General features: G+C 41.2%; 2 protein-coding genes across 3 annotated transcripts in view; both read left to right on the plus strand.

Annotated features, from left to right (window-relative positions):
- The first annotated feature begins 244 nt into the window (after nucleotides 1-244).
- Nucleotides 245-24,304, plus strand: LOC133662467 (FYVE, RhoGEF and PH domain-containing protein 2-like). Of its 2 annotated transcripts, none has more exons than XM_062066484.1 (17): nucleotides 245-372; nucleotides 423-567; nucleotides 7,756-7,845; nucleotides 7,908-8,379; nucleotides 8,445-9,633; nucleotides 10,814-10,959; nucleotides 11,179-11,335; nucleotides 12,983-13,121; nucleotides 13,177-13,235; nucleotides 13,291-13,434; nucleotides 16,760-16,932; nucleotides 18,786-18,816; nucleotides 18,881-18,964; nucleotides 19,838-19,963; nucleotides 20,036-20,170; nucleotides 23,825-23,950; nucleotides 24,007-24,304. In XM_062066484.1, exons 1-17 carry the CDS (start codon nucleotides 364-366, stop codon nucleotides 24,217-24,219), a joined length of 3,438 nt encoding a protein of 1,145 aa, XP_061922468.1. In that variant the 5' UTR covers nucleotides 245-363; the 3' UTR covers nucleotides 24,220-24,304. The 2 variants fall into 2 exon arrangements, with proteins under 2 accessions (XP_061922468.1, XP_061922469.1); XM_062066485.1 differs by having other exon boundaries at nucleotides 258-372; nucleotides 447-567.
- LOC133662466 (FYVE, RhoGEF and PH domain-containing protein 4-like) overlaps nucleotides 276-25,000 on the plus strand; it is a 205,945-nt gene continuing 181,220 nt past the window's right edge. Inside the window, exon 1 of the mRNA XM_062066483.1 lies at nucleotides 276-386. The gene's annotated coding sequence lies outside the window, so the exon portion shown is untranslated. The remainder of the gene's footprint in view (nucleotides 387-25,000) is intronic.

A 25,000-nucleotide genomic window follows, 5' to 3' on the forward strand; every position in this document is an offset into this window, starting at 1 on the left:
TGCAAGTCCGCAAATGAAGTGCGGCGCAAACATGACTGACAGCTTTAAAAGGTCAAATAATGTTCATGAAAACAATAATAATAATAATGTGTTTTGTCGCCCTCTTGTGGCGCAGTGCAGTAACAGCAGGCAATCAACTCAAGCAATTTGAGCCCTCCGACTCCCCGTAATTAACACACGCACACGCACGCACGCACACGCATACAAACACGCACGCACACGCGCGCCTCCTCCTCGTCTGCCGCCGCTGCAACTTTGGACTCTCAGACTTCTTTGAGCGACACTTGAGAGGCGACACGCGTGACTTAGTCCCGCCATGTTCCACCTGAAGAAGAGGAATAGTCTGACTTGAAGAAGAGGAACATGTTCGACCTGAAGAAGAGGAACAGTCTGACTTGAAGAAGAGGAATGAATAGTCTGACTTGAAGAAGAGGAACATGTTCGACCTGAAGAAGAGGAACAGTCTGACGCTCAACAGCGGCCGCGAGTCTCGTGACGTGGAAGAGTTCAGGCGCGTGGCGGTCAGGCGGAAAGTGAAAGGCGACACGCAGGAGGATGTCCACGCAGGTGAGTTCACTTTGCACACCAAATTTCCCTTGTGGATCATTAAAGTTGGTCTAAGTCTGAAGACTGACACTAGTCCACCTGTCTGACTGACACTAGTCCACCTGTCTGACTGACACTAGTCCACCTGTCTGACTGTCTGACACTAGACCACCTGTCTGACTGACACTAGTCCACCTGTCTGACTGACACTAGTCCACCTGTCTGTGACACTAGTCCACCTGTCTGACTGACACTAGTCCACCTGTCTGACTGTCTGACACTAGACCACCTGTCTGACTGACACTAGACCACCTGTCTGACTGACACTAGTCCACCTGTCTGACTGACACTAGTCCACCTGTCTGACTGTCTGACACTAGACCACCTGTCTGACTGACACTAGACCACCTGTCTGACTGACACTAGTCCACCTGTCTGACTGACACTAGTCCACCTGTCTGACTGTCTGACACTAGACCACCTGTCTGACTGACACTAGTCCACCTGTCTGACTGACTGACACTAGTCCACCTGTCTGACTGACACTAGTCCACCTGTCTGACTGTCTGACACTAGACCACCTGTCTGACTGACACTAGTCCACCTGTCTGTCTGTCTGACTGACTGACACTAGTCCACCTGTCTGACTGACACTAGTCCACCTGTCTGACTGACACTAGTCCACCTGTCTGACTGACACTAGTCCACCTGTCTGACTGACACTAGTCCACCTGTCTGACTGACACTAGTCCACCTGTCTGACTGTCTGACACTAGACCACCTGTCTGACTGACACTAGACCACCTGTCTGACTGACACTAGTCCACCTGTCTGACTGACACTAGTCCACCTGTCTGACTGTCTGACACTAGACCACCTGTCTGACTGACACTAGTCCACCTGTCTGACTGACTGACACTAGTCCACCTGTCTGACTGACACTAGTCCACCTGTCTGACTGTCTGACACTAGACCACCTGTCTGACTGACACTAGTCCACCTGTCTGTCTGTCTGACTGACTGACACTAGTCCACCTGTCTGACTGACACTAGTCCACCTGTCTGACTGACACTAGTCCACCTGTCTGACTGACACTAGTCCACCTGTCTGACTGACACTAGTCCACCTGTCTGACTGACTGACACTAGTCCACCTGTCTGACTGACACTAGTCCACCTGTCTGACTGTCTGACACTAGACCACCTGTCTGACTGACACTAGTCCACCTGTCTGTCTGACTGACTGACACTAGTCCACCGGTCTGACTGACGCTAGTCCACCTGTCTGTCTGACTGACACTAGTCCACCTGTCTGTCTGACTGACACTAGTCCACCTGTCTGACTGACACTAGTCCACCTGTCTGTCTGACTGACTGACTGACACTAGTCCACCTGTCTGACTGACTGACACTAGTCCACCTGTCTGACTGACTGACACTAGTCCACCTGTCTGACTGACACTAGTCCACCTGTCTGTCTGACTGACTGACTGACACTAGTCCACCTGTCTGACTGACACTAGTCCACCTGTCTGTCTGTCTGTCTGACTGACTGACACTAGTCCACCTGTCTGACTGACACTAGTCCACCTGTCTGTCTGTCTGACTGATTGACACTAGTCCACCTGTCTGACTGACACTAGTCCACCTGTCTGACTGACTGACACTAGTCCACCTGTCTGTCTGTCTGACTGACTGACACTAGTCCACCTGTCTGACTGACACTAGTCCACCTGTCTGTCTGTCTGACTGACTGACACTAGTCCACCTGTCTGACTGACTGACACTAGTCCACCTGTCTGTCTGACTGACACTAGTCCACCTGTCTGACTGACTGACACTAGTCCACCTGTCTGACTGACACTAATCCACCTGTCTGACTGACTGACACTAGTCCACCTGTCTGACTGACTGACACTAGTCCACCTGTCTGTCTGACACCTGACTAACTAGTCATTGACTTCTAAACTTCACTTAATTTCCCGCCAATGACGACTGTAATTCTGAATGATGACATCTCATGCTGTTGACCATTGATTGATTGATTGATTGATTGATTGATTGATTGATTATTTTATTAGTAGATTGCACAGTGAAGTACATGCATTACATCATGGTGCTCATTAGTGCCTGCTCAGCTTGTTGGGATTACTAAACTCAAATCTCCTTCCAGCAGCCTGGACTTTCATTTTCATACTTCTTTGTTTGGCCAACACACACACACACACACACACACACACACACTAACACACACACATACTAACACACACACACACACACACACACACACACATTGATTGATTGATTGAGACATGTATGAGTAGATTACAGTACAGTACAGTACAGTACAGTACATATTCCCTACAATTGAGCAATAAATGGTGACACCCCAATAAGTTTTTACACTTCTTTAAGTCGGGGTCCACTTCATCAATTCACACACACACACACACACACACTAACACTAACACACACACACATTAACACACTCACACTAATACACGCACACTATCACACACATTAACACACTCACACACTAAAACACACACTAGCACACACATTCACACACTAACACACACATTTACATGCACACACTAACACACACAGTAACACACACTCACACTAATACACGCACACTATCACACACATTAACACACTCACATACACATACTCAAGGCAAGGCAAGGCAACTTTATTTGTATAGCGCTTTTCATACACAAGGCAGACTCAAAGTGCTTCACAGACAACAAAGTGAAATGAAAGAAAATAAAAGCAAAATTAAAATGCAGACAATAAAAATAAAAACAGTGCAGACGTTAAAAGTTAAAAGATTAAAAGATTTAGCTGAAAGCTAAGGTGAACATAAAAGTCTTCAGTCTAGTTTTAAAAGTAGTGAGAGTTGGGGAGAGTCTGACATCTTCAGGAAGTTTATTCCAGCTATGTGTTGCATAGTGACTGAATGATGATCTCCCTTGATTTGAGTTTACTCTTGGAACCGCTAACAGATTGGTCTCAGAAGATCTTAGTGATCTAGAGGGCGTATATAGTGGGAGCATATCAGTGATATACTTGGGCCCTAGACCATGTAGTGATTTATATGTGAGCAGGAGGATTTTGAAATCTATTCTCTGATGTACAGGGAGCCAATGTAAGGATTTAAGAATTGGTGTAATGTGCTCACATTTTTTGGTCTTTGTTAGAACTCTAGCAGCAGCGTTCTGAACAAGCTGTAGCTGCCTGACAGTTTTTTTGGGAAGACCTGCAAGGAGACCATTACAATAGTCTAGCCTACTGGTAATAAAGGCATGTACAAGTTTTTCTAAGTCTTGAGCTGACATGAGCCCTCTAAGTCTTTTTACATTTTTGAGGTGATAGTAGGCCGATTTTGTTACTGATTTGATGTGACTGTCGAAATGTAAATCAGAATCTAAAATAACCCCAAGATTTCTGGCTTTATTTGAGGTTTTCAGGGACAGTGATTTAAGGTGTTGGATGACTTTAAACCTTTCTTTTTTAGCACCAAAAACAATTATACTCACACTAACACACACACTAAAACACATATTAACAAACACATTAACACACACTCACACACTAATACACTCACACACTAACACACACACTAATACACACACATTAACATACACACACCCACACACTTACTCACACACACTAACTCACACACAAAGGCGCACACACAAACACACAGGCGTACACACACACACAGAGGCACACACACAGAGGCATACACAGGCGCGCACACACACACAGGCGCGCACACACACACAGGCGCGCACACACACACGGGCAGTCGCGCACACACACACGGGCAGGCGTGCACACAGGCGCACACACACACACACAGGCGCACACACACAGAGGCACATACACAGGCACACTAACACACACACACACACAGGCACACTAACACACACACACACACACACACACACACGGGCGCACTAACACACATACACACACACAGAGAGAGAGGCACACACACAAACACAAAGAGAGAGACACACACACACACACACACACAGAGAGAGAGAGAGAGACACACGCACACACACAGAGAGACACACACACACACAGAGAGAGGCACACACACACACACAGAGGCGCACACACACACACACACACACACACACACAGAGAGAGAGAGAGGCACACACACACACACACACGCAGAGAGAGAGGCACACACACACACACAGAGAGGCACACACACACACACACACACACACACACACACACACACACACACACACACACACACAAAGGGTTCCAGTGTTCCTGTGTTGAAGGGAAGTTTTGAAGCCGTGAGCAAAGTGTGCTGCAGTTGTTGTTGTTGTTGTTTGCTGGTGCCCAGCATCACTTGTACTTCATCAATGTCACACTGGATGAACACTTCTTGTACTCACAACTGTCTACACACATCTGTGTGTCTCTATCTCAATGTGTGTGCGTCTGTATTCACATCCACATGTCTTCATTTGTGTCTATTTCTATTTGTGTGTGTGTGTGTGTGTGTTGTGGGTATAAACTTTTTTTTTTTAAATATGTCCGTATTTCGTTTGTGTGTGTGTGTGTATCCAGATTTGTGTGAAACAGACACCCAGATTGTGACTTTACAGTTTTTTTTTTACACACACTCAAATCGATATACGCACACAAATTAAAACACGCACACACAGATCTGATTACACACACACAATTTGAGATAGCCATTTGCAAATAGTTGTATCTCAATCTACACACATCTGTGTGTCTGTACCTCAATGTGTGTGCCTATTCAGATCCACATGTTTTAATTTGATTTCCATTTGTGTGTGTGTGTTGTGTGGGTATAAACAAAATGTAAAAAAAATCTGTCCGTATTTCAAACTGTGTGTGTGTGCGCGCGTGCGCCTGTGTGTGTGTGCGTGTGCGTGTGCGCCTGTGTGTGTGTGTGAGAAACAGACACCCAGATTGTGAATTTTGCAACACTAGTGTAAGACTAGTGTCCATCACTGCACAGACACACAAATCTTACACGGCAGAAAGTGTCGCAAAAGTTGTGTGTAAAAAGACGGCTAATCAGGGTTCCTGCTTCACACAAATCTGAATACACAAGCACACCTTTTTTTTTTACACACACACAAATCGATATACGCACACAAATTAAAACACGCACACACTGATCTGATTACACACACATTGAAATACGGACACACAAATGAGTACATAGGCAAATGAATCAGATTACACACACACAGATTGAGATATGGATTTGCAGATAGTTTTGCTAAAATACACAAATGCAATTTTTTGAACACACACAGATTGAAATACGAAGATCCTTTTTAAAAAAAAATTTTTTTTACTTACACAGATCAAAATGCGAACATAAATATATTTATTTTACACACACAAAGATTTAGACACAGACACACAAATTAGTGCACAGACACAAATCTTACACAGCAGAAAGTGTCGCAAAAGTTGTGTGTAAAAAGACGGCTAATCTGGGTTCCTGCTTCACACAAATCTGAATACACAGGCACACACACTTGTTTTGTTACACACACACACAAATTGTATTACAGACACACAAATTAAAACATGCACACACTGATCTGATTACACACACACACATTGAAATACGGACACACAAATGAGTACATAGGCAAATGAATCAGATTACAGACACACAGATCGAGATATGGCATTTGCAGATAGTTTTGCTAAAATACACAAATGCAATTTTTTGAACACACAAAGATTGAAATACAAAGATCCTTTTTAATTAAAAAAAAACTTTTTATACACACAGATCAAAATGCGAACATAAATATATTTATTTTACACACACAAAGATTTAGACACAGACACACAAATTAGTGCACAGACACAAATCTTACACAGCAGAAAGTGTCGCAAAAGTTGTGTGTAAAAAGACGGCTAATCTGGGTTCCTGCTTCACACAAATCTGAATACACAGGCACACACACTTGTTTTGTTACACACACACACACAAACTGTATTACAGACACACAAATTAAAACATGCACACACTGATCTGATTACACACACACACATTGAAATACGGACACACAAATGAGTACATAGGCAAATGAATCAGATTACAGACACACAGATCGAGATATGGCATTTGCAGATAGTTTTGCTAAAATACACAAATGCAATTTTTTGAACACACAAAGATTGAAATACAAAGATCCTTTTTAATTAAAAAAAAACTTTTTATATACACAGATCAAAATGCGAACATAGATATATTTATTTTACACACACAAAGATTTAGACACAGACACACAAATTAGTGCACAGACACAAATCTTACACAGCAGAAAGTGTCGCAAAAGTTGTGTGTAAAAAGACGGCTAATCTGGGTTCCCGCTTCACACAAATCTGAATACACAGGCACACACACTTGTTTTTTTACACACACACACAAATTGTATTACAGACACACAAATTAAAACACGCACACACCGATCTGATTGCACACACACATTGAAACACGGACACACAAATTACTACATAGGCAAATGAATCAGATTACAGACACACGGATTGAGATATGGCATTGGCAAATAGTTGAGCTAAAAGGACACTTCCATAACCGATCTGCAATGTGCAGGAAAAGAAGACATCACATGCTGAATATGTTGTGTTTGCCACACACTGAAGTGAGAAAGCAGAAGTGTGACAAACTTGTACTTGTACTTGTACTGTCACAGCAAAGTCCACATATCAGCTTCTTCTGCACACTTTGCTCAATTTAGCGTCACTTGTGTGTGTGAAAATCCAGAGAGATATTATGTGACTGGGCCGGCACGCAAAGGGAGTGCCTTTAAGGTTTATCGGCGCTCTGTACTTCTCCCTACGTCCGTGTACACAGCGGCCTTTTAAAAAGTCATACTTTTTGAAACCGATACCAATCATTTTGAAACCGATACCGATAATTTACGATATTACATTTTAAAGCATTTATCGTCCGATAATATCGGCAATCGGTTACTAAATTAGTCTAAGAAAAAAAGCTCAATTTGGATTAAGTCTAGTAATTTGATGACCTTATTTCCTTTCAAAAGTACCAAAATATATAAAAAAACACCAATTGGTATCATCCATGAACTCCAAGAATCAAGATATTGTTAATGCAGAGAATTTGACTAAAACCTTCCCTGACGTGTGTTCCAGTGGGGAGCAGTTCCAGCTGTGGGGGGTCTTGTGACAGGACCTGTGGACCCAAACATGAAAACCACCAAAGTCCACCCACCAAACCACAAGGTGAGCTGGAGCCTACTTTAGTTGTTCTTGTCTTACTTTGACACGCCATGGTTGCCTTTTAGTTCCCCCCAAGCCCGCGCACCTCCAGAGTCCGATGAGGAGCGGGCCGCCCTCTTCGTCCCGGCATTTCCCTGGCACCGACGACAAGAGTCCAATCCGGGCGGGGGTGAGCTGTCTCCTCAATGGAGCCCAGCTGAGCCCCACCCGCCTCTCCCCTTCCCAGAAGATCCCCAAGCTCACCAGCAGCCCGTTGGGGTCGCCAAGTCCAGGCAAGAGAGGCATCCAGAACTGCACCCCCTTGAGGGAGGGCGGTCACTGCCCCGCTAAGTTGACCCCAAGAAACCGGAGCCCTCTGTCGGTAATACTGCGGACCCCCAGCCCCGTTCAGAACAAGATAGGGAGCTACAGCCCTGCCAGGAACTCTAAATCCTGGCTGGGGGTTCACAGGACCCCAAGCGGGAAGATGGAGGGTTGGGAGAAGAGGAGTGGGAAGTCTTTGAGTGTTCCTGACCTCGTTGTGTACCTGGATGAAAGGTTAGACTTTGTTCGCTGCTTTTGTGGCTTTGCATGAAAGTGACTCACCGGTTTGGTTTTTGCAGAATCCCGTTGGAAAAAGAGGAAAGTTCTCCTCGGCCTGCCATCACCGTCAAAGCCCCGACGGACTGCAGACTCAACCGCACCGCGGGGGAAGTCTCCTCGCAAAGTTCAACGGACTGCAGACTCAACCGCACCGTGGAGGAAGTCTCCTCGCACAGTTCAACGGACTGCAGACTCAACCGCACCGTGGAGGAAGTCTCCTCGCAAAGTTCAACGGACTGCAGACTCAACAGCACCGTGGGGGAAGTCTCCTCGCAAAGTTTAACGGACTGCAGACTCAACCGCACCGTGGGGGAAGTCTCCTCGCAAAGTTCAACGGACTGCAGACTCAACAGCACCGTGGGGGAAGTCTCCTCGCAAAGTTTAACGGACTGCAGACTCAACCGCACCGTGGGGGAAGTCTCCTCGTGTCCGACAGACTGCAGACTCAACCGCACCGTGGGGGAAGTCTCCTCGTGTCCGACAGACTGCAGACTCAACCGCACCGTGGGGAAAGTATCCTCGCAAAGTTTAACGGACTGCAGACTCAACCGCACCGTGGGGAAAGTATCCTCGCAAAGTTTAACGGACTGCAGACTCAACCGCACCGTGGGGGAAGTCTCCTCGCAAAGTTCAACGGACTGCAGACTCAACCGCTCCGTGGGGGAAGTCTCCTCGCGTCCGACAGACTGCAGACTCAACCGCACCGTGGGGGAAGTCTCCTCGCGTCCGACGGACTGCAGACTCAACCGCACCGTGGAGGAAGTCTCCCCGCGTCCGACGGACTGCAGACTCAACCGCACCGTGGAGGAAGTCTCCCCGCGTCCGACGGACTGCAGACTCAACCGCACTGTGGAGGAAGTCTCCCCGCGTCCGACAGCCTGCAGACTCAACCACACCGTGGGGGAAGTCTCCTCGCGTCCGACAGACTGCAGACTCAACCGCACCGTGGGGAAAGTATCCTCGCAAAGTTCAACGGACCAGCGTCAGCCTGATGGCGTCCTGCTGGAGAAAGCCTCCAAGATCCATGCGGGGTCCAAGTCCAAATGCAGATGGACCGAAGGAGAACGACATGAGGAGGAGGAGGAGGAGGAGAAAAAGGAGGAGGCATCGAAAGAGGACGAGAACACAGAGCAGAAGTTGTTCAAGATAGCCCGTGAGCTCCTGCACACGGAGAGGGCCTACGTGGCTCGACTACACCTGCTGGACCAGGTAAGAGTGTGGGGGTGCTACGGTTTTTGAGAAGGTCTAACGCGGTCTTTCTTAATCATCGGGCCGAGGCCGATTGTTTCGAGCGCCCTGTAAAGGACTGCCCAAAAATGTGTTTCTAGGCTGTGGTCCAGAAAAACAGAAGAAGTCTGGAGCTAAAGTCATAAAGAAGTTTCTTCAGCGCAAAAATTATGACCAACACGGTGAAGCGGTATTTTCATTTGCGCTTGAATTTTATCGACAGTTTATTCAAGAAACATATTCATTATCAATTAAGTTTGTTTATTCAAAAAGGTGCACTTAGGGCGCACCTTCGCCGTCATCTGAGGCCCTTGATGGCCAAGTCTGAGTCCATGGTCCTCGCACAGAAAAGGGTGGAGTGCCATCTCCGGGTTGGGAAGGAGATCCTGTCCCAAGTGGAGGAGTTCAAGTACCTGGGAGTCTTGTTCACGAGTGAGGGAAGAGTAGATCGTGAGATCGACAGGCGGATCGGTGCGGTGATGCGGACGCTGTATCGATCAGTCGTGGTGAAGAAGGAGCTGAGCCGGAAGGCAAAGTTCTCAATTTACCGGTCGATCTACGTTCCCATCCTCAGCTATGGTCATGAGCTTTGGATTATGACCGAAAGGACAAGATCACGGGTACAATGAGTTTTCCTCCATTGGGTGTTAAGGTTAGAGTGAGAAGTTCTGTCGTTTGGGAGGAGCTAAGAGTAAACCCAATTGAGGTGGTTCGGGTATCTGGTCAGGATGCCACCCCGAACGCCTCTCTGGGGAGGTGTTTAGGGCAGGAGACCACGGGGAAGACCAAGGACACGTCGGGGGGACACTGTCTCCCAGCTGGCCTGGGAATGCCTCGGGATCCCCCGGGGGAGCTGGACAAAGTAGCTGGGGTGAATGAAGTCTGGGCTTCTCTGCTTAGGCTGCTGCCCCCGCGACCCGACTAAGAATAAGCGGTGGATAAGATGGATGATGGATGCCTGTGTTAGCACTGCGTAATTGTATATAAATGTAGCTTTCGTCAGTCCCTTTTTTTGGTTTTATGGTTAATGGTTTCATACCATTGTGAGCCATGATATCAAGATCACTAATTCAGTGTTGATATTTGAGTGGGCCCCGGGCCCCTCTGTAGTGTAAAAGTGGAGCTCCATAAGTGCTGGTCTAATGGACTCCTGCTTCCGCAGGTGTTCTGTCTGCGTCTCACAGAAGAGGCGGGGCGAGGCTCCTTCCCGGCGGAGGTGGTGCGCAACATCTTCTCCAACATCTCCTCCATCTACTCCTTCCACAGTCAGTTCCTGCTGCCCGACCTGGAGGACCGCATCAGCCACTGGTGGGTAACCAAGACCTGACCTGGACCTATGGTCATGGCAGATAGTCTTAGACCAGATACTACGGCCAACAAGGAGTCTAGTTCACTTAGAACTGACCTATTTTTAACATTTTTATGACTGAGACCATTCTGGGTCCCTGGGACTAAACTTGAAGGAGGTCTTAAAGGTACAAACCCCCCCCCCCCCCCCCCCCCCCTCCCACCTCCTTCACCCTCCAGGTGTGAGCAGCCCGGCCTGGGTGAGGTCCTCCTGCATCACGCCCCCTTCCTGAGGATGTATGCTGACTACGTCAGCAACTTCCAACCAGCCATGGAGCTGCTGAGAACCTGGACCGAGCGCTCCTCCACCTTCAGGAACCTCCTCCATGACATCCAGGTGGGGTCTTCTTCTTCTTCTTCTTCTTCTTCTTCTTCTTGTTTTTGTTGTTCTTCTTCTTCTTGTTGTTGTTATTCTTCTTTTTGTTCTTCCTGTTCTTGTTCTTCTTCTTGTTTTTCTAGTTCTTGTTCCTGTTCTTCTTCTTGTTCTTCTTCTCTTTGTTGTTGTTCTTGTTCTTTGTTGTTGTTCTTGTTTTCTTTGTTGTTCTTGTTGTTGTTGTTGTTTTCTTTGTTCTTGTTGTTCTTGTTCTTCTTCTTCTTCTTCTTCTTGTTTTTCTTCTTCTTCTTCTTCTTCTTCTCGTTCTTCTTCTTGTTATTGTTCTTCTTCTTCTTGTTGTTCTTGTTGTTCTTGTTCTTGTTCTTCTTCTTCTTGTTCTTCTTCTTGTTGTTTTTGTTCTTCTTGTTCTTCTTCTTCTTGTTGTTATTCTTCTTTTTTTTGTTCTTCCTGTTCTTGTTCTTCTTGTTTTTCTAGTTCTTATTTTTCTTCTTGTTCCTGTTCTTCTTCTTGTTCTTCTTCTCTTTGTTGTTGTTCTTGTTCTTTGTTGTTGTTCTTGTTTTCTTTCTTGTTGTTCTTGTTCTTCTTCTTCTTCTTCTTCTTCTTCTTCTCATTCTTGTTCTTGTTCTTCTTGTTCTTGTTGTTATTGTTCTTCTTCTTCTTCTTGTTCTTGTTGTTCTTCTTCTTGTTGTTCTAAATCTTGTTCTTGTTCTTCTTGTTCTTCTTGTTCTTGTTCTTGTTCTTCTTCTTCTTCTTCTTCTTCTTCTTCTTCTTCTTCTTCTTCTTCTTGTTCTTGTTCTCTTCGTTGTTGTTCTTGTTCTTCTTGTTCTTGTTCTTCTTGTTCTTGTTCTTCTTCTTGTTGTTCTTCCTGTTGTTCTTGTTCTTGTTCTCTTTGGTGTTGTTATTGTTCTTTGTTGTTGTTCTTGTTCTCTTTGGTGTTGTTATTGTTCTTTGTTGTTGTTCTTGTTTTCTTTGTTGTTCTTCTTCTTCTTGTTCTTGTTCTTCTTCTTCTTGTTCTTCTTCTTGTTTTTCTTCTTGTTCTTCCTGTTCTTCTTCTTGTTCTTCTTGTTCTTGTTGTTCTTCTTCTTGTTCTTGTTGTTCTTGTTCTTGTTCTTCTTGTTCTTGTTCTTGTTCTTGTTCTTGTTCTTGTTCTTCTTCTTCTTGTTCTTGTTCTTCTTCTTCTTCTTCTTCTTCTTCTTCTTCTTCTTCTTCTTCTTCTTCTTCTTCTTCTCTTTGTTGTTGTTCTTGTTCTTTGTTGTTGTTCTTGTTCTTTGTTGTTGTTCTTGTTTTCTTTGTTGTTCTTGTTGTTCTCCTTGTTCTTGTTGTTCTTCTTCTTGTTCTTCTTCTTGTTTTTGTTCTTGTTTTTGTTCTTGTTCTTCTTGTTGTTATTGTTGTTGTTCTTCTTCTTGTTCTTGTTCTTCTTCTTGTTCTCTTTGTTGTTGTTATTGTTTTCTTTGTTGTTGTTGTTGTTCTTCTTGTTGTTGTTCTTTTTCTTCTTCTTCTTGTTCTCTTTGTTGTTGTTCTTGTTTTTTTTGTTGTTGTTCTTCTTCTTCTTCTTCTTCTTGTTCTTGTTTTCTTTGTTCTTGTTTTTGTTGTTCTTCTTCTTGTTCTTCTTCTTCCTCCGTGAGTGTGAGGGCTGTGTTGTCCTCCCAGAGCCAGGATGTGTGTGGCAGCCTGACCCTGCAGCACCACATGCTGGAACCGGTCCAGAGGATCCCTCGCTACGAGATGCTGCTGCGGGACTACGTGAAGAAGATGCCCTCCACTCACCCGGACTATGAATTTGCTCAGAGTAAGTCTTTCACCGCATCCATCAATATTTGTAAGTTGACTCCTTGTCTCCACAGGATCCTTGGAGACCATCTCCATGGCGGCCAACCACTCCAACAGCGCCCTCCACAAAGCGGTGCGTGGCCTCACTTTGCATCTTTGACTTCTCCCAATAAAACTTCTGCCAACAGGAGAGCATCAAGCGACTGCTGGAGATCTATGAGATGGTTGGAGAGGAGGACGTGGTCAACCCCACCAACCAGTTTGTGAAAGAAGGTCGCCTGCTCAAGATCTCTGCCAGGAACACCTCTTCTATGGAGCGACACCTCTTTCTGGTTGGACTAAAATATCTCAATTTACTTCTTTTTTTTTCCTGCCATTTTAATTTAAATAATTTCTGAAAAATAATATTTAACTACCATTTCTAAAATGTATCACATCTATGTATATTAATAGTATTTACATTTAAATTGATGGAAATTGTTCAAATGTTTTTCACTAAATTAATATGTATTTATTTAATTGTTGTAATTAATCTAATCCAATCCTGGTTAGACTAAAATGATCTCAATTAACATTTTTTTGTACCCTTTTTTTCATAATTTGTTTAAATGAATTAATTCTGAAAAATATTTAACTACCATTTTTAAAAATGTATCCCATCTATGTATATTAATAGTAATTAAATTTAAATGATGGAATTGATGGAAATTGTTCAAATGTTTTTCACTAAATTAATATTTAATAAATGTATTATAAATTAATCTATGGAGCGACACCTCTTTCTGGTTGGACTAAAATATCTCAATTTACTTCTTTTTTTTTTCTGCCATTTTAATTTAAATAATTTCTGAAAAATAATATTTAACTTTCATTTCTAAAATGTATCACATCTATGTATATTAATAGTATTTACATTTAAATTGATGGAAATTGTTCAAATGTTTTTCACTAAATTAATATGTATTTATTTAATTTATTTGTTGTAATTAATCTAATCCAATCCTGGTTAGACTAAAATGATCTCAATTAACATTTTTTTGTACCCTTTTTTTCATAATTTATTTAAATGAATTAATTCTGAAAAATATTTAACTACCATTTTTAAAAATGTATCCCATCTATGTATATTAATAGTAATTAAATTTAAATGATGGAATTGATGGAAATTGTTCAAATGTTTTTCACTAAATTAATATTTAATTATTAAATGTATTATAAATTAATCTATGGAGCGACACCTCTTTCTGGTTGGACTAAAATATCTCAATTTACTTCTTTTTTTTTTCTGCCATTTTAATTTAAATAATTTCTGAAAAATAATATTTAACTACCATTTCTAAAAATGTATCACATCTATGTATATTAATAGTATTTACATTTAAATTGATGGAAATTGTTCAAATGTTTTTCACTAAATTAATATGTATTTATTTAATTTATTTGTTGTAATTAATCTAATCCAATCCTGGTTAGACTAAAATTATCTCAATTAACATTTTTTTGTACCCTTTTTTTCATAATTTATTTAAATGAATTAATTCTGAAAAATATTTAACTACCATTTTTAAAAATGTATCCCATCTATGTATATTAATAGTAATTAAATTTAAATGATGGAATTGATGGAAATTGTTCAAATGTTTTTCACTAAATTAATATTTAATTATTAAATGTATTATAAATTAATCTATGGAGCGACACCTCTTTCTGGTTGGACTAAAGTATCTCAATTTACTTCTTTTTTTTTTTCTGCCATTTTAATTTAAATAATTTCTGAAAAATAATATTTAACTACCATTTCTAAAATGCATCTCATCTATGTATATTAATAGTATTTACATTTAAATTGATGGAAATTGTTCAAATGTTTTTCACTAAATTAATATGTATTTATTTAATTTATTTGTTGTAATTAATCTAATCCAATCCTGGTTAGGCTAAAATGATCTCAATTAACATTTTTTTGTACCCTTTTTTTTCATAATTTATTTAAATGAATTAATTCTGAAAAAATATTTAACTACCATTTTTAAAAATGTATCCCATCTATGTATATTAATAGTAATTAAATTTAAATGATGGAATTGATGGAAATTGTTCAAATGTTTTTCACTAAATTAATATTTAATTATTAAATGTATTATAAATTAATCTATGGAGCGACACCTTTCTGGTTGGACTAAAATATCTCAATTTACTTTTTTTTTTTTCCTGCCATTTTAATTTAAATAATTTCTGAAAAATAATATTTAACTACCATTTCTAAAATGTATCACATCTATGTATATTAATAGTATTTACATTTAAATTGATGGAAGTTGTTCAAATGTTTTTCACTAAATTAATATGTATTTATTTAATTTATTTGTTGTAATTAATCTAATCCAATCCTGGTTAGACTAAAATGATCTCAATTAACATTTTTTTGTACCCTTTTTTTCATAATTTATTTAAATGAATTAATTCTGAAAAATATTTAACTACCATTTTTAAAAATGTATCCCATCTATGTATATTAATAGTAATTAAATTTAAATGATGGAAATTGTTCAAATGTTTTTCACTAAATTAATATTTAATTATTAAATGTATTATAAATTAATCTAATCCAATCCTGGTTGGAATAAAATTATCTCAATTAAATTTTTATTCGTACCATTTTTTTAATAAATAATCAAATAAAAAAAATCAGAATACTATTTAACTACCATTTTTAAATGTAATCGTGTCTATATTAATAGTAATTAAATAAACAATAATGGAGTTGAAAATGGTAAAATGTGTTTCACTATAAATATTTTTTATTTCATTTATTAATTATAATTTATTTCAATCCTGGTTATAGTAAAATTATCTCAATAAACATTTTATTTGTACCATTTTTTTCATAATTTTAATAATTTAATTCTGGAAAATATTTAACTACCATTTTGAAAAATGTATCATTATGTATATTAATAGTAATTACATTTAAATTATGGAATTGATGGAAATTGTTAGTTTTTTACTAAAGTAATATGTATTTATTTCATTTATTTATTATAATTTATTCTAATCCAATCCTGGTTAGACTGAAATGATCTCAATTCAATTTTTATTTGTACCATTTTTTTAAATAAATAATTGTTCATTTAAAAAAAATAATAATGAAAAATATTTATCTTTTAAAAATTAATCTTGTGTATATTAATAGTAATTAAATAAAAAATAATATAGTTGATGTAAATGATTAAAAGTTTTTCACTATAAATATTTTTATTTATTTATTGTAATTTAATCTAATCTAATCCTGGTTAGACTAAAATGATCTCAATTCAATTATTATTTGTACCAATTTATTTTTAATTAAAGAAATTTTGAAAAATATTTAACTACCATTTTATTTAATTAATGACGTGTATATTAATACATATTAAATTAAATTAAAATGTTTTTCACTATAAATATTTTTTTTTCATTTATTTATTATAATTTAATCTAATCTAATCCTGGTTAGACTAAAATGAATTTTTATTTGCTCTTAAACTTAATCTAATCAAACTAAATATATTTATCTTTTGCTATATTTTTATTGATTATCTATTCACCAAAATACATTTAGTTGACTTAAATTGTCTTTTATTAAAGTTTACGGCTGTTATTTTTAATCCTGCACAGTTCAACAACTTCCTGCTGTGCTGCACGCCAAAGTTCAGCCTAGTCGGGCAGCGTTTGACGGTGCGCAGCAGGATAGGAGTGGACGGCATGCAGGTGCAGCAGACCACCAATGAAGACCACCATTACACCTTCCAGGTGTCGGGAAAGGAGAAGACCCTGGAACTGCAGGCCAGGTAGGATGCATTTTACCCAGGGGGCCACAAACCTTTTGGTAGTTTTCACAATGTTAGCATGCTAACCGGTATTACTTGTCAAGTAACAAAATATTTGATGCTGACGTCTATACTTGCAAAATTAGCAAAAAAGCTAGCATGCTAATATTAGCATGCTAATTGGTATTACTTGTCAAGTAACAATATTTGATGCTGAGGTCTATACTTGCAAAGTTAGCAAAAAAACTAGCATGCTAATATTAGCATGCTAATCGGTATTGTCAAGTAACAAAATATTTGATGCTGAGGTCTACTTGCAAAGTTAGCAAAAAAGCTAGCATGCTAATGTTAGCATGCTAACTGGTATTACTTGTCAAGTAACAAAATATTTGATGCTAAGATCTATACTTGCAAAATTAGTTTGAAAAAAAAAGCTATCATGCTAATGTTAGCATGCTAACCGGCCTTGTCAAGTAACAAAATATTTGATGCTGAGGTCTAAACTTGCAAAGTTAACAAAAAAGCTAGCATGCTAATGTTAGCATGCTAACTGGTATTGTCAAGTAATAAAATATTTGATGCTGAGGTCTATACTTGCAAAGTTAGCAAAAAAACTAGCATGCTAATATTAGCATGCTAATCGGTATTGTCAAGTAACAAAATATTTGATGCTGAGGTCTACTTGCAAAGTTAGCAAAAAAGCTAGCATGCTAATGTTAGCATGCTAACTGGTATTACTTGTCAAGTAACAAAATATTTGATGCTAAGATCTATACTTGCAAAATTAGTTTAAAAAAAAAAAAAGCTATCTTGCTAATGTTAGCATGCTAACCGGCCTTGTCATGTAACAAAATATTTGATGCTGAGGTCTAAACTTGCAAAGTTAACAAAAAAGCTAGCATGCTAATGTTAGCATGCTAACTGGTATTGTCAAGTAATAAAATATTTGATGCTGAGGTCTATACTTGCAAAGTTAGCAAAAAAACTAGCATGCTAATATTAGCATGTTAATCGGTATTGTCAAGTAACAAAATATTTGATGCTGAGGTCTACTTGCAAAGTTAGCAAAAAAGCTAGCATGCTAATGTTAGCATGCTAACTGGTAGTACTTGTCAAGTAACAAAATATTTGATGCTAAGATCTATACTTGCAAAATTAGTTTAAAAAAAAAGCTATCATGCTAATGTTAGCATGCTAACCGGCCTTGTCAAGTAACAAAATATTTGATGCTGAGGTCTAAACTTGCAAAGTTAACAAAAAAGCTTGCATGCTAATGTTAGCATGCTAACTGGTATTGTCAAGTGATAAAATATTTGATGCTGAGGTCTATACTTGCAAAGTTAGCAAAAAAGCGCTAAATGGTATTACTTGTCAAGTAACAAAATATTTGATGCTGAGGTCTATACTTGCAAAATTAGCAAAAAAGCTAGAATGCTAATATTAGCATGCTAATCGGTATTGTCAAGTAACAAAATATTTGATGCTGAGGTCTATACTTGCAAAGTTAGCAAAAAAGCTACCATGCTAATGTTAGCATGCTAACCGGTATTGTCAAGTAATAAAATATTTGATGCTGAGGTCTATACTTGCAAAGTTAGCGAAAAAGCTACCATGCTAATGTTAGCATGCTAACTGGTATTGTCAAGTAATAAAATATTTGATGCTGAGGTCTATACTTGCAAAATTTGCAAAAAAAAAGCTAGCATGCTAATGTTAGCATGTTAATGTTAGCATGCTAACCGGCCTTGTCAAGTAACAAAATATTTGATGCTAAGTTCTATACTTGCAAAATTAGCCAAAAAGTTAGCATGCTAATGTTAGCATGCTAATGTTTGGAGCCCTGATCTGATCATTCTTCTGTTTGTGGTCTGCAGCTCTGAGCAGGACCGGGACGAGTGGATCCAGGTACTTGGTGTCATGTGACCTGCAGAGATGCACCTGTGTCATGTGACCCCTCCCCCCCCCCCAGGTGATCCAGGACGCCATCCATGAGTTCCAGCAGAAGAACCAGACCTTCAAGATGGCCTCCAAGGAGATCCAGGCGCAGGAACAGGTGAGCAGCAGTGACTCTGCAGGGAATGTCCCCTCTTTCGTGTCCCCTCTTTCGTGTCCCCTCTCTCGTGTCCCCTCTCTCGTGTCCCCTCTTTCGTGTCCCCTCTTTCGTGTCCCCTCTCTCGTGTCCCCTCTCTCGTGTCCCCTCTTTCGTGTCCCCTCTTTCGTGTCCCCTCTCTCGTGTCCCCTCTCTCGTGTCCCCTCTCTCCTGTCCCCTCTCTCGTGTCCCCTCTCTCGTGTCCCCTCTCTCGTGTCCCCTCTCTCGTGTCCCCTCTCTCGTGTCCCCTCTCTCGTGTCCCCTCTCTCGTGTCCCCTCTCTCGTGTCCCCTCTCTCCTGTCCCCTCTCTCCTGTCCCCTCTCTCGTGTCCCCTCTCTCCTGTCCCCTCTCTCCTGTCCCCTCTCTCCTGTCCCCTCTCTCGTGTCCCCTCTCTCGTGTCCCCTCTTTCGTGTCCCCTCTTTCGTGTCCCCTCTCTCCTGTCCCCTCTCTCGTGTCCCCTCTCTCGTGTCCCCTCTCTCGTGTCCCCTCTCTCGTGTCCCCTCTCTCGTGTCCCCTCTTTCGTGTCCCCTCTCTCCTGTCCCCTCTCTCGTGTCCCCTCTCTCCTGTCCCCTCTCTCGTGTCCCCTCTTTCGTGTCCCCTCTCTCGTGTCCCCTCTCTCGTGTCCCCTCTTTCGTGTCCCCTCTCTCGTGTCCCCTCTTTCGTGTCCCCTCTCTCGTGTCCCCTCTCTCGTGTCCCCTCTTTCGTGTCCCCTCTCTCGTGTCCCCTCTTTCGTGTCCCCTGACTCTCTCTCATGTCCCCTGACTCGTGTCCCCTCTCTCGTGTCCCCTCTCTCGTGTCCCCTCTCTCGTGTCCCCTGACTCTCTCTCGTGTCCCCAGACGGCAGAGCTGGGCCGCCGGGCCCCCCGCTGGGTGCGCGACCACCAGGTGACAGTGTGCAAGACCTGCAGCGAGTCCTTCAACGCGCTCACCCGGCGCCGACATCACTGCCGGGCGTGCGGCTGTGTGAGTAGAAAGGTGGATGAAATAAAGGTGGAGTCAGCGAGCGGTGTGGTGTGGTGTGGTGTGGTCCTGCAGGTGGTGTGCTGGAGGTGCTCCGACCACAAGGTGGCGCTGGAGTACGACGGCTACAAACTCAACAAGGTGTGCAAGTCCTGCTTCTCCGTCCTCAGCGCGCCGAGAGGAGGCGGGGCCAAGAAACGCTCGCCAGAGGTAAACCATCTTTTTAAAACACCTGTGTCTAGGTGTAGTTCCCAGGTGTAGACACCAGGTGTGGTCTACAGTAGTCGTGGATACAGTAGTCATGGATACAGGTGTGGTCTACATTAGTCATGGATACAGTATTCATGGATACAGGTGCGGTCTACAGTAGTCATGGATACAGGTGTGGTCTACAGTAGTCATGGATACAGTAGTCATGGATACAGGTGTTGTCTACAGTAGTCGTGGATACAGTAGTCATGGATACAGGTGTGGTCTACATTAGTCATGGATACAGTAGTCATGGATACAGGTGCGGTCTACATTAGTCGTGGATACAGTAGTCATGGATACAGGTGCGGTCTACAGTAGTCATGGATACAGGTGTGGTCTACATTAGTCATGGATACAGTAGTCATGGATACAGGTGTGGTCTACAGTAGTCATGGATACAGGTGTGGTCTACATTAGTCATGGATACAGTAGTCATGGATACAGGTGTGGTCTACAGTAGTCATGGATACAGTAGTCATGGATACAGGTGTGGTCTACAGTAGTCATGGATACAGGTGTGGTCTACAGTAGTCATGGATACAGTAGTCATGGATACAGGTGTGGTCTACAGTAGTCATGGATACAGTAGTCATGGATACAGGTGTGGTCTACAGTAGTCATGGATACAGGTGTGGTCTACATTAGTCATGGATACAGTAGTCATGGATACAGGTGTGGTCTACATTAGTCATGGATACAGTAGTCATGGATACAGGTGTGGTCTACAGTAGTCGTGGATACAGTAGTCATGGATACTGGTGTGGTCTACAGTGGTCGTGGATACAGTAGTCATGGATACAGGTGTGGTCTACATTAGTCATGGATACAGTAGTCATGGATACAGGTGTGGTCTACATTAGTCATGGATACAGTAGTCATGGATACAGGTGTGGTCTACAGTAGTCGTGGATACAGTAGTCATGGATACAGGTGTGGTCTACAGTAGTCATGGATACAGTAGTCATGGATACAGGTGTGGTCTACATTAGTCATGGATACAGTAGTCATGGATACTGGTGTGGTCTACAGTAGTCATGGATACAGTAGTCATGGATACAGGTGTGGTCTACATTAGTCATGGATACAGTAGTCATGGATACAGGTGTGGTCTACATTAGTCATGGATACAGTAGTCATGGATACTGGTGTGGTCTACAGTAGTCATGGATACAGTAGTCATGGATACAGGTGTGGTCTACAGTAGTCATGGATACAGTAGTCATGGATACAGGTGTGGTCTACATTAGTCATGGATACAGTAGTCATGGATACAGGTGTGGTCTACATTAGTCATGGATACAGTAGTCATGGATACTGGTGTGGTCTACAGTAGTCATGGATACAGGTGTGGTCTACAGTAGTCGTGGATACAGTAGTCATGGATACAGGTGTGGTCTACAGTAGTCGTGGATACAGTAGTCATGGATACAGGTGTGGTCTACAGTAGTCGTGGATACAGTAGTCATGGATACAGGTGTGGTCTACATTAGTCATGGATACAGGTGTGGTCTACAGTAGTCATGGATACAGGTGTGGTCTACATTAGTCATGGATACAGTAGTCATGGATACAGGTGTGGTCTACAGTAGTCATGGATACAGTAGTCATGGATACAGGTGTGGTCTACAGTAGTCATGGATACAGTAGTCATGGATACAGGTGTGGTCTACAGTAGTCATGGATACAGGTGTGGTCTACAGTAGTCATGGATACAGTAGTCATGGATACAGGTGTGGTCTACAGTAGTCATGGATACAGTAGTCATGGATACAGGTGTGGTCTACAGTAGTCATGGATACAGGTGTGGTCTACAGTAGTCATGGATACAGGTGTCATGGATACAGTTGTGGTCTACAGTAGTCATGGATACAGTAGTCATGGATACAGTTGTGGTCTACAGTAGTCATGGATACAGGTGTCATGGATACAGGTGTGGTCTACAGTAGTCATGGATACAGTAGTCATGGATACAGGTGTGGTCTACAGTAGTCATGGATACAGTAGTCATGGATACAGGTGTGGTCTACAGTAGTCATGGATACAGTAGTCATGGATACAGGTGTGGTCTACAGTAGTCATGGATACAGTAGTCATGGATACAGGTGTGGTCTACAGTAGTCATGGATACAGTAGTCATGGATATAGGTGTGGTCTACAGTAGTCATGGATACAGGTGTGGTCTACAGTAGTCATGGATACAGTAGTCATGGATACAGGTGTGGTCTACAGTAGTCATGGATACAGTAGTCATGGATACAGTAGTCATGGATACAGGTGTGGTCTACAGTAGTCATGGATACAGGTGTGGTCTACAGTCGTCATGGATACAGTAGTCATGGATACTAGTGTGGTCTACAGTAGTCATGGATACTAGTGTGGTCTACAGTAGTCATGGATACTAGTGTGGTCTACAGTAGTCATGGATACAGGTGTGGTCTACAGTAGTCATGGATACAGTAGTCATGGATACAGGTGTGGTCTACAGTAGTCATGGATACAGTAGTCATGGATACAGGTGTGGTCTACAGTAGTCATGGATACAGTAGTCATGGATACAGGTGTGGTCTACAGTAGTCATGGATACAGGTGTGGTCTACAGTAGTCATGGATACAGTAGTCATGGATACAGGTGTGGTCTACAGTAGTCATGGATACAGGTGTGGTCTACAGTAGTCATGGATACAGTAGTCATGGATACAGTTGTGGTCTACAGTAGTCATGGATACAGTAGTCATGGATACAGTTGTGGTCTACAGTAGTCATGGATACAGGTGTCATGGATACAGGTGTGGTCTACAGTAGTCATGGATACAGTAGTCATGGATACAGTTGTGGTCTACAGTAGTCATGGATACAGGTGTCATGGATACAGGTGTGGTCTACAGTAGTCATGGATACAGTAGTCATGGATACAGGTGTGGTCTACAGTAGTCATGGATACAGTAGTCATGGATACAGGTGTGGTCTACAGTAGTCATGGATACAGTAGTCATGGATACAGGTGTCATCGTGGGGATACAAACAAAAAACTATGACTGCCATTTCGAGCAGACAATAGATGCAAGTATGATGTCATAGATAGGAATGTCTGATGCTGGGTGTCAATAAAAAGTACATTTAAAATAGAAAAAGACCCACAATCACAATGGACATTTATCAAATGGAGAAGATGACGGCTTTTATTGATCAAAAAAACAATTTGTATTAATTATAAATTGGAGAAATGTACTTTATACTGGGAAAATTGGGTCAAAGATGTCACGCCCCATTGGCTTTATTTTATTTTCTCTAATTGGTGATAGTACTGTTTGAAAAAGATTACTCCGTATATGTTTTTTTTTCTATCTATTTACTGTTTATATTCTTATTTTTTATATATTTATTATTATGATTACTACTTCTTTTCTTTTTTTCCTTTCTTTTTTTTTCTTTTGGGGTGAGGGTTGTCATCGTGGGGATATAAACAAAAAACTATGACTTTGCCATTTCGAGCAGACAATAGATGCAAGTAAGTATGATGTCATAGATAGGAATGTCTGATGCTGGGTGTCGGTACAAAAAAGGTCCGAGGTCTTAATGTAGTGGAGTCAGATCCATGATGGTGTGCTTCAGTCCTGCAGTGACTCCACCATGAGCGGCTTCCTGCAATATGGCGACCATCCCAGAAGGTGTCAGCAGGTGTGGGGCGTGGTCACCACCACCGAGGCCCCCCTCCTCTCCCTCTACGCCACCCCACAGGTAACGCCCCCCCGGCAACACCACCCCCCGGTAACACTCACCTGGGTTCTCCTCAGGACCCCGCACCCCTGTCCAGGATCCCCCTGGCAGGCTGCACTGTGGGGGAACCTCCTGCTGACCTCCAGGGACATTTCTGCCTGCGACACCCCCAAAGTGTGCACGTCTTCTCCTGCCAGGGCGACGACTTGAAGCGGCGTTGGGTGGGCGCCCTCAAAGCGGCCGTCAGAGGCTCGGACGACGGCACCAGCGAGTCCAGCGGGGAGGAATGACTTTTTAACGGCAGCAAGGAAAGTTAAAGTTGAATTATCTGATTTGTTTGTGAAATGACTGACAGGAAAATAAATAAAAGTTTTAACATGAGTGGCTTCTAAGTCCTTTTTATGGCGTCAGTCCAGTATTATTACAATAAAACTACTCCGCTTCTTTTTTTTAAATACAGGATTTATGTCAACATTTGAAAAGAAAACAAATTGTGAAAAATAATAAAAATATTACAATAAATAAAACATACTTTTTTATGGAATCAAATATTAGCAACATTGAATTTCATGTATTTTTCCTTTTTTTAGTCTTTTTTTAATTTATTTTTTACTCATCCATAAGTTTTCATTGGTCAAATATACGTATCAATAATTGCATTACAATTTTCACCCTTCAAATCTAGTATTCTAGTGTCATGTTTCTATAAATCAGCATTTTTCTGGTTGGAAAATAACCACAAAATTTTTTTTTTACATGTACACCATTTTCCAATATCACCAGTAATTATAATCTACACTATTATAATTATTTTGGTGGCATATATATGTGTGTATGCGTGTGTGTATATATATGTATATATATATATATATTTACATATATATGTATATATTCATATATATATATATATATATATATTTACATATATATGTATATATACATATACATATAAGTATATAATATACTGTATGTATATATATATACATATATGTGTATATATGTATGTATGTATATATACTGTATGTATAAGTATATATGTATGTATGTATATACAGTATATATATATGTATG

Source organism: Entelurus aequoreus, linkage group LG12 (genome assembly GCF_033978785.1).
Source record: "Entelurus aequoreus isolate RoL-2023_Sb linkage group LG12, RoL_Eaeq_v1.1, whole genome shotgun sequence".
Taxonomy (NCBI): Eukaryota; Metazoa; Chordata; class Actinopteri; order Syngnathiformes; family Syngnathidae; genus Entelurus; species Entelurus aequoreus.

Bases quoted from the DNA above. Each gene is read 5' to 3' on its own strand.
- LOC133662467 (XM_062066484.1), top strand. The intron at 16,933-18,785 runs GTAGGATGCATT...TGTGGTCTGCAG, and splicing joins ACCCTGGAACTGCAGGCCAG to CTCTGAGCAGGACCGGGACG. The intron at 20,171-23,824 runs GTAAACCATCTT...GGTGTGCTTCAG, and splicing joins CCAAGAAACGCTCGCCAGAG to TCCTGCAGTGACTCCACCAT.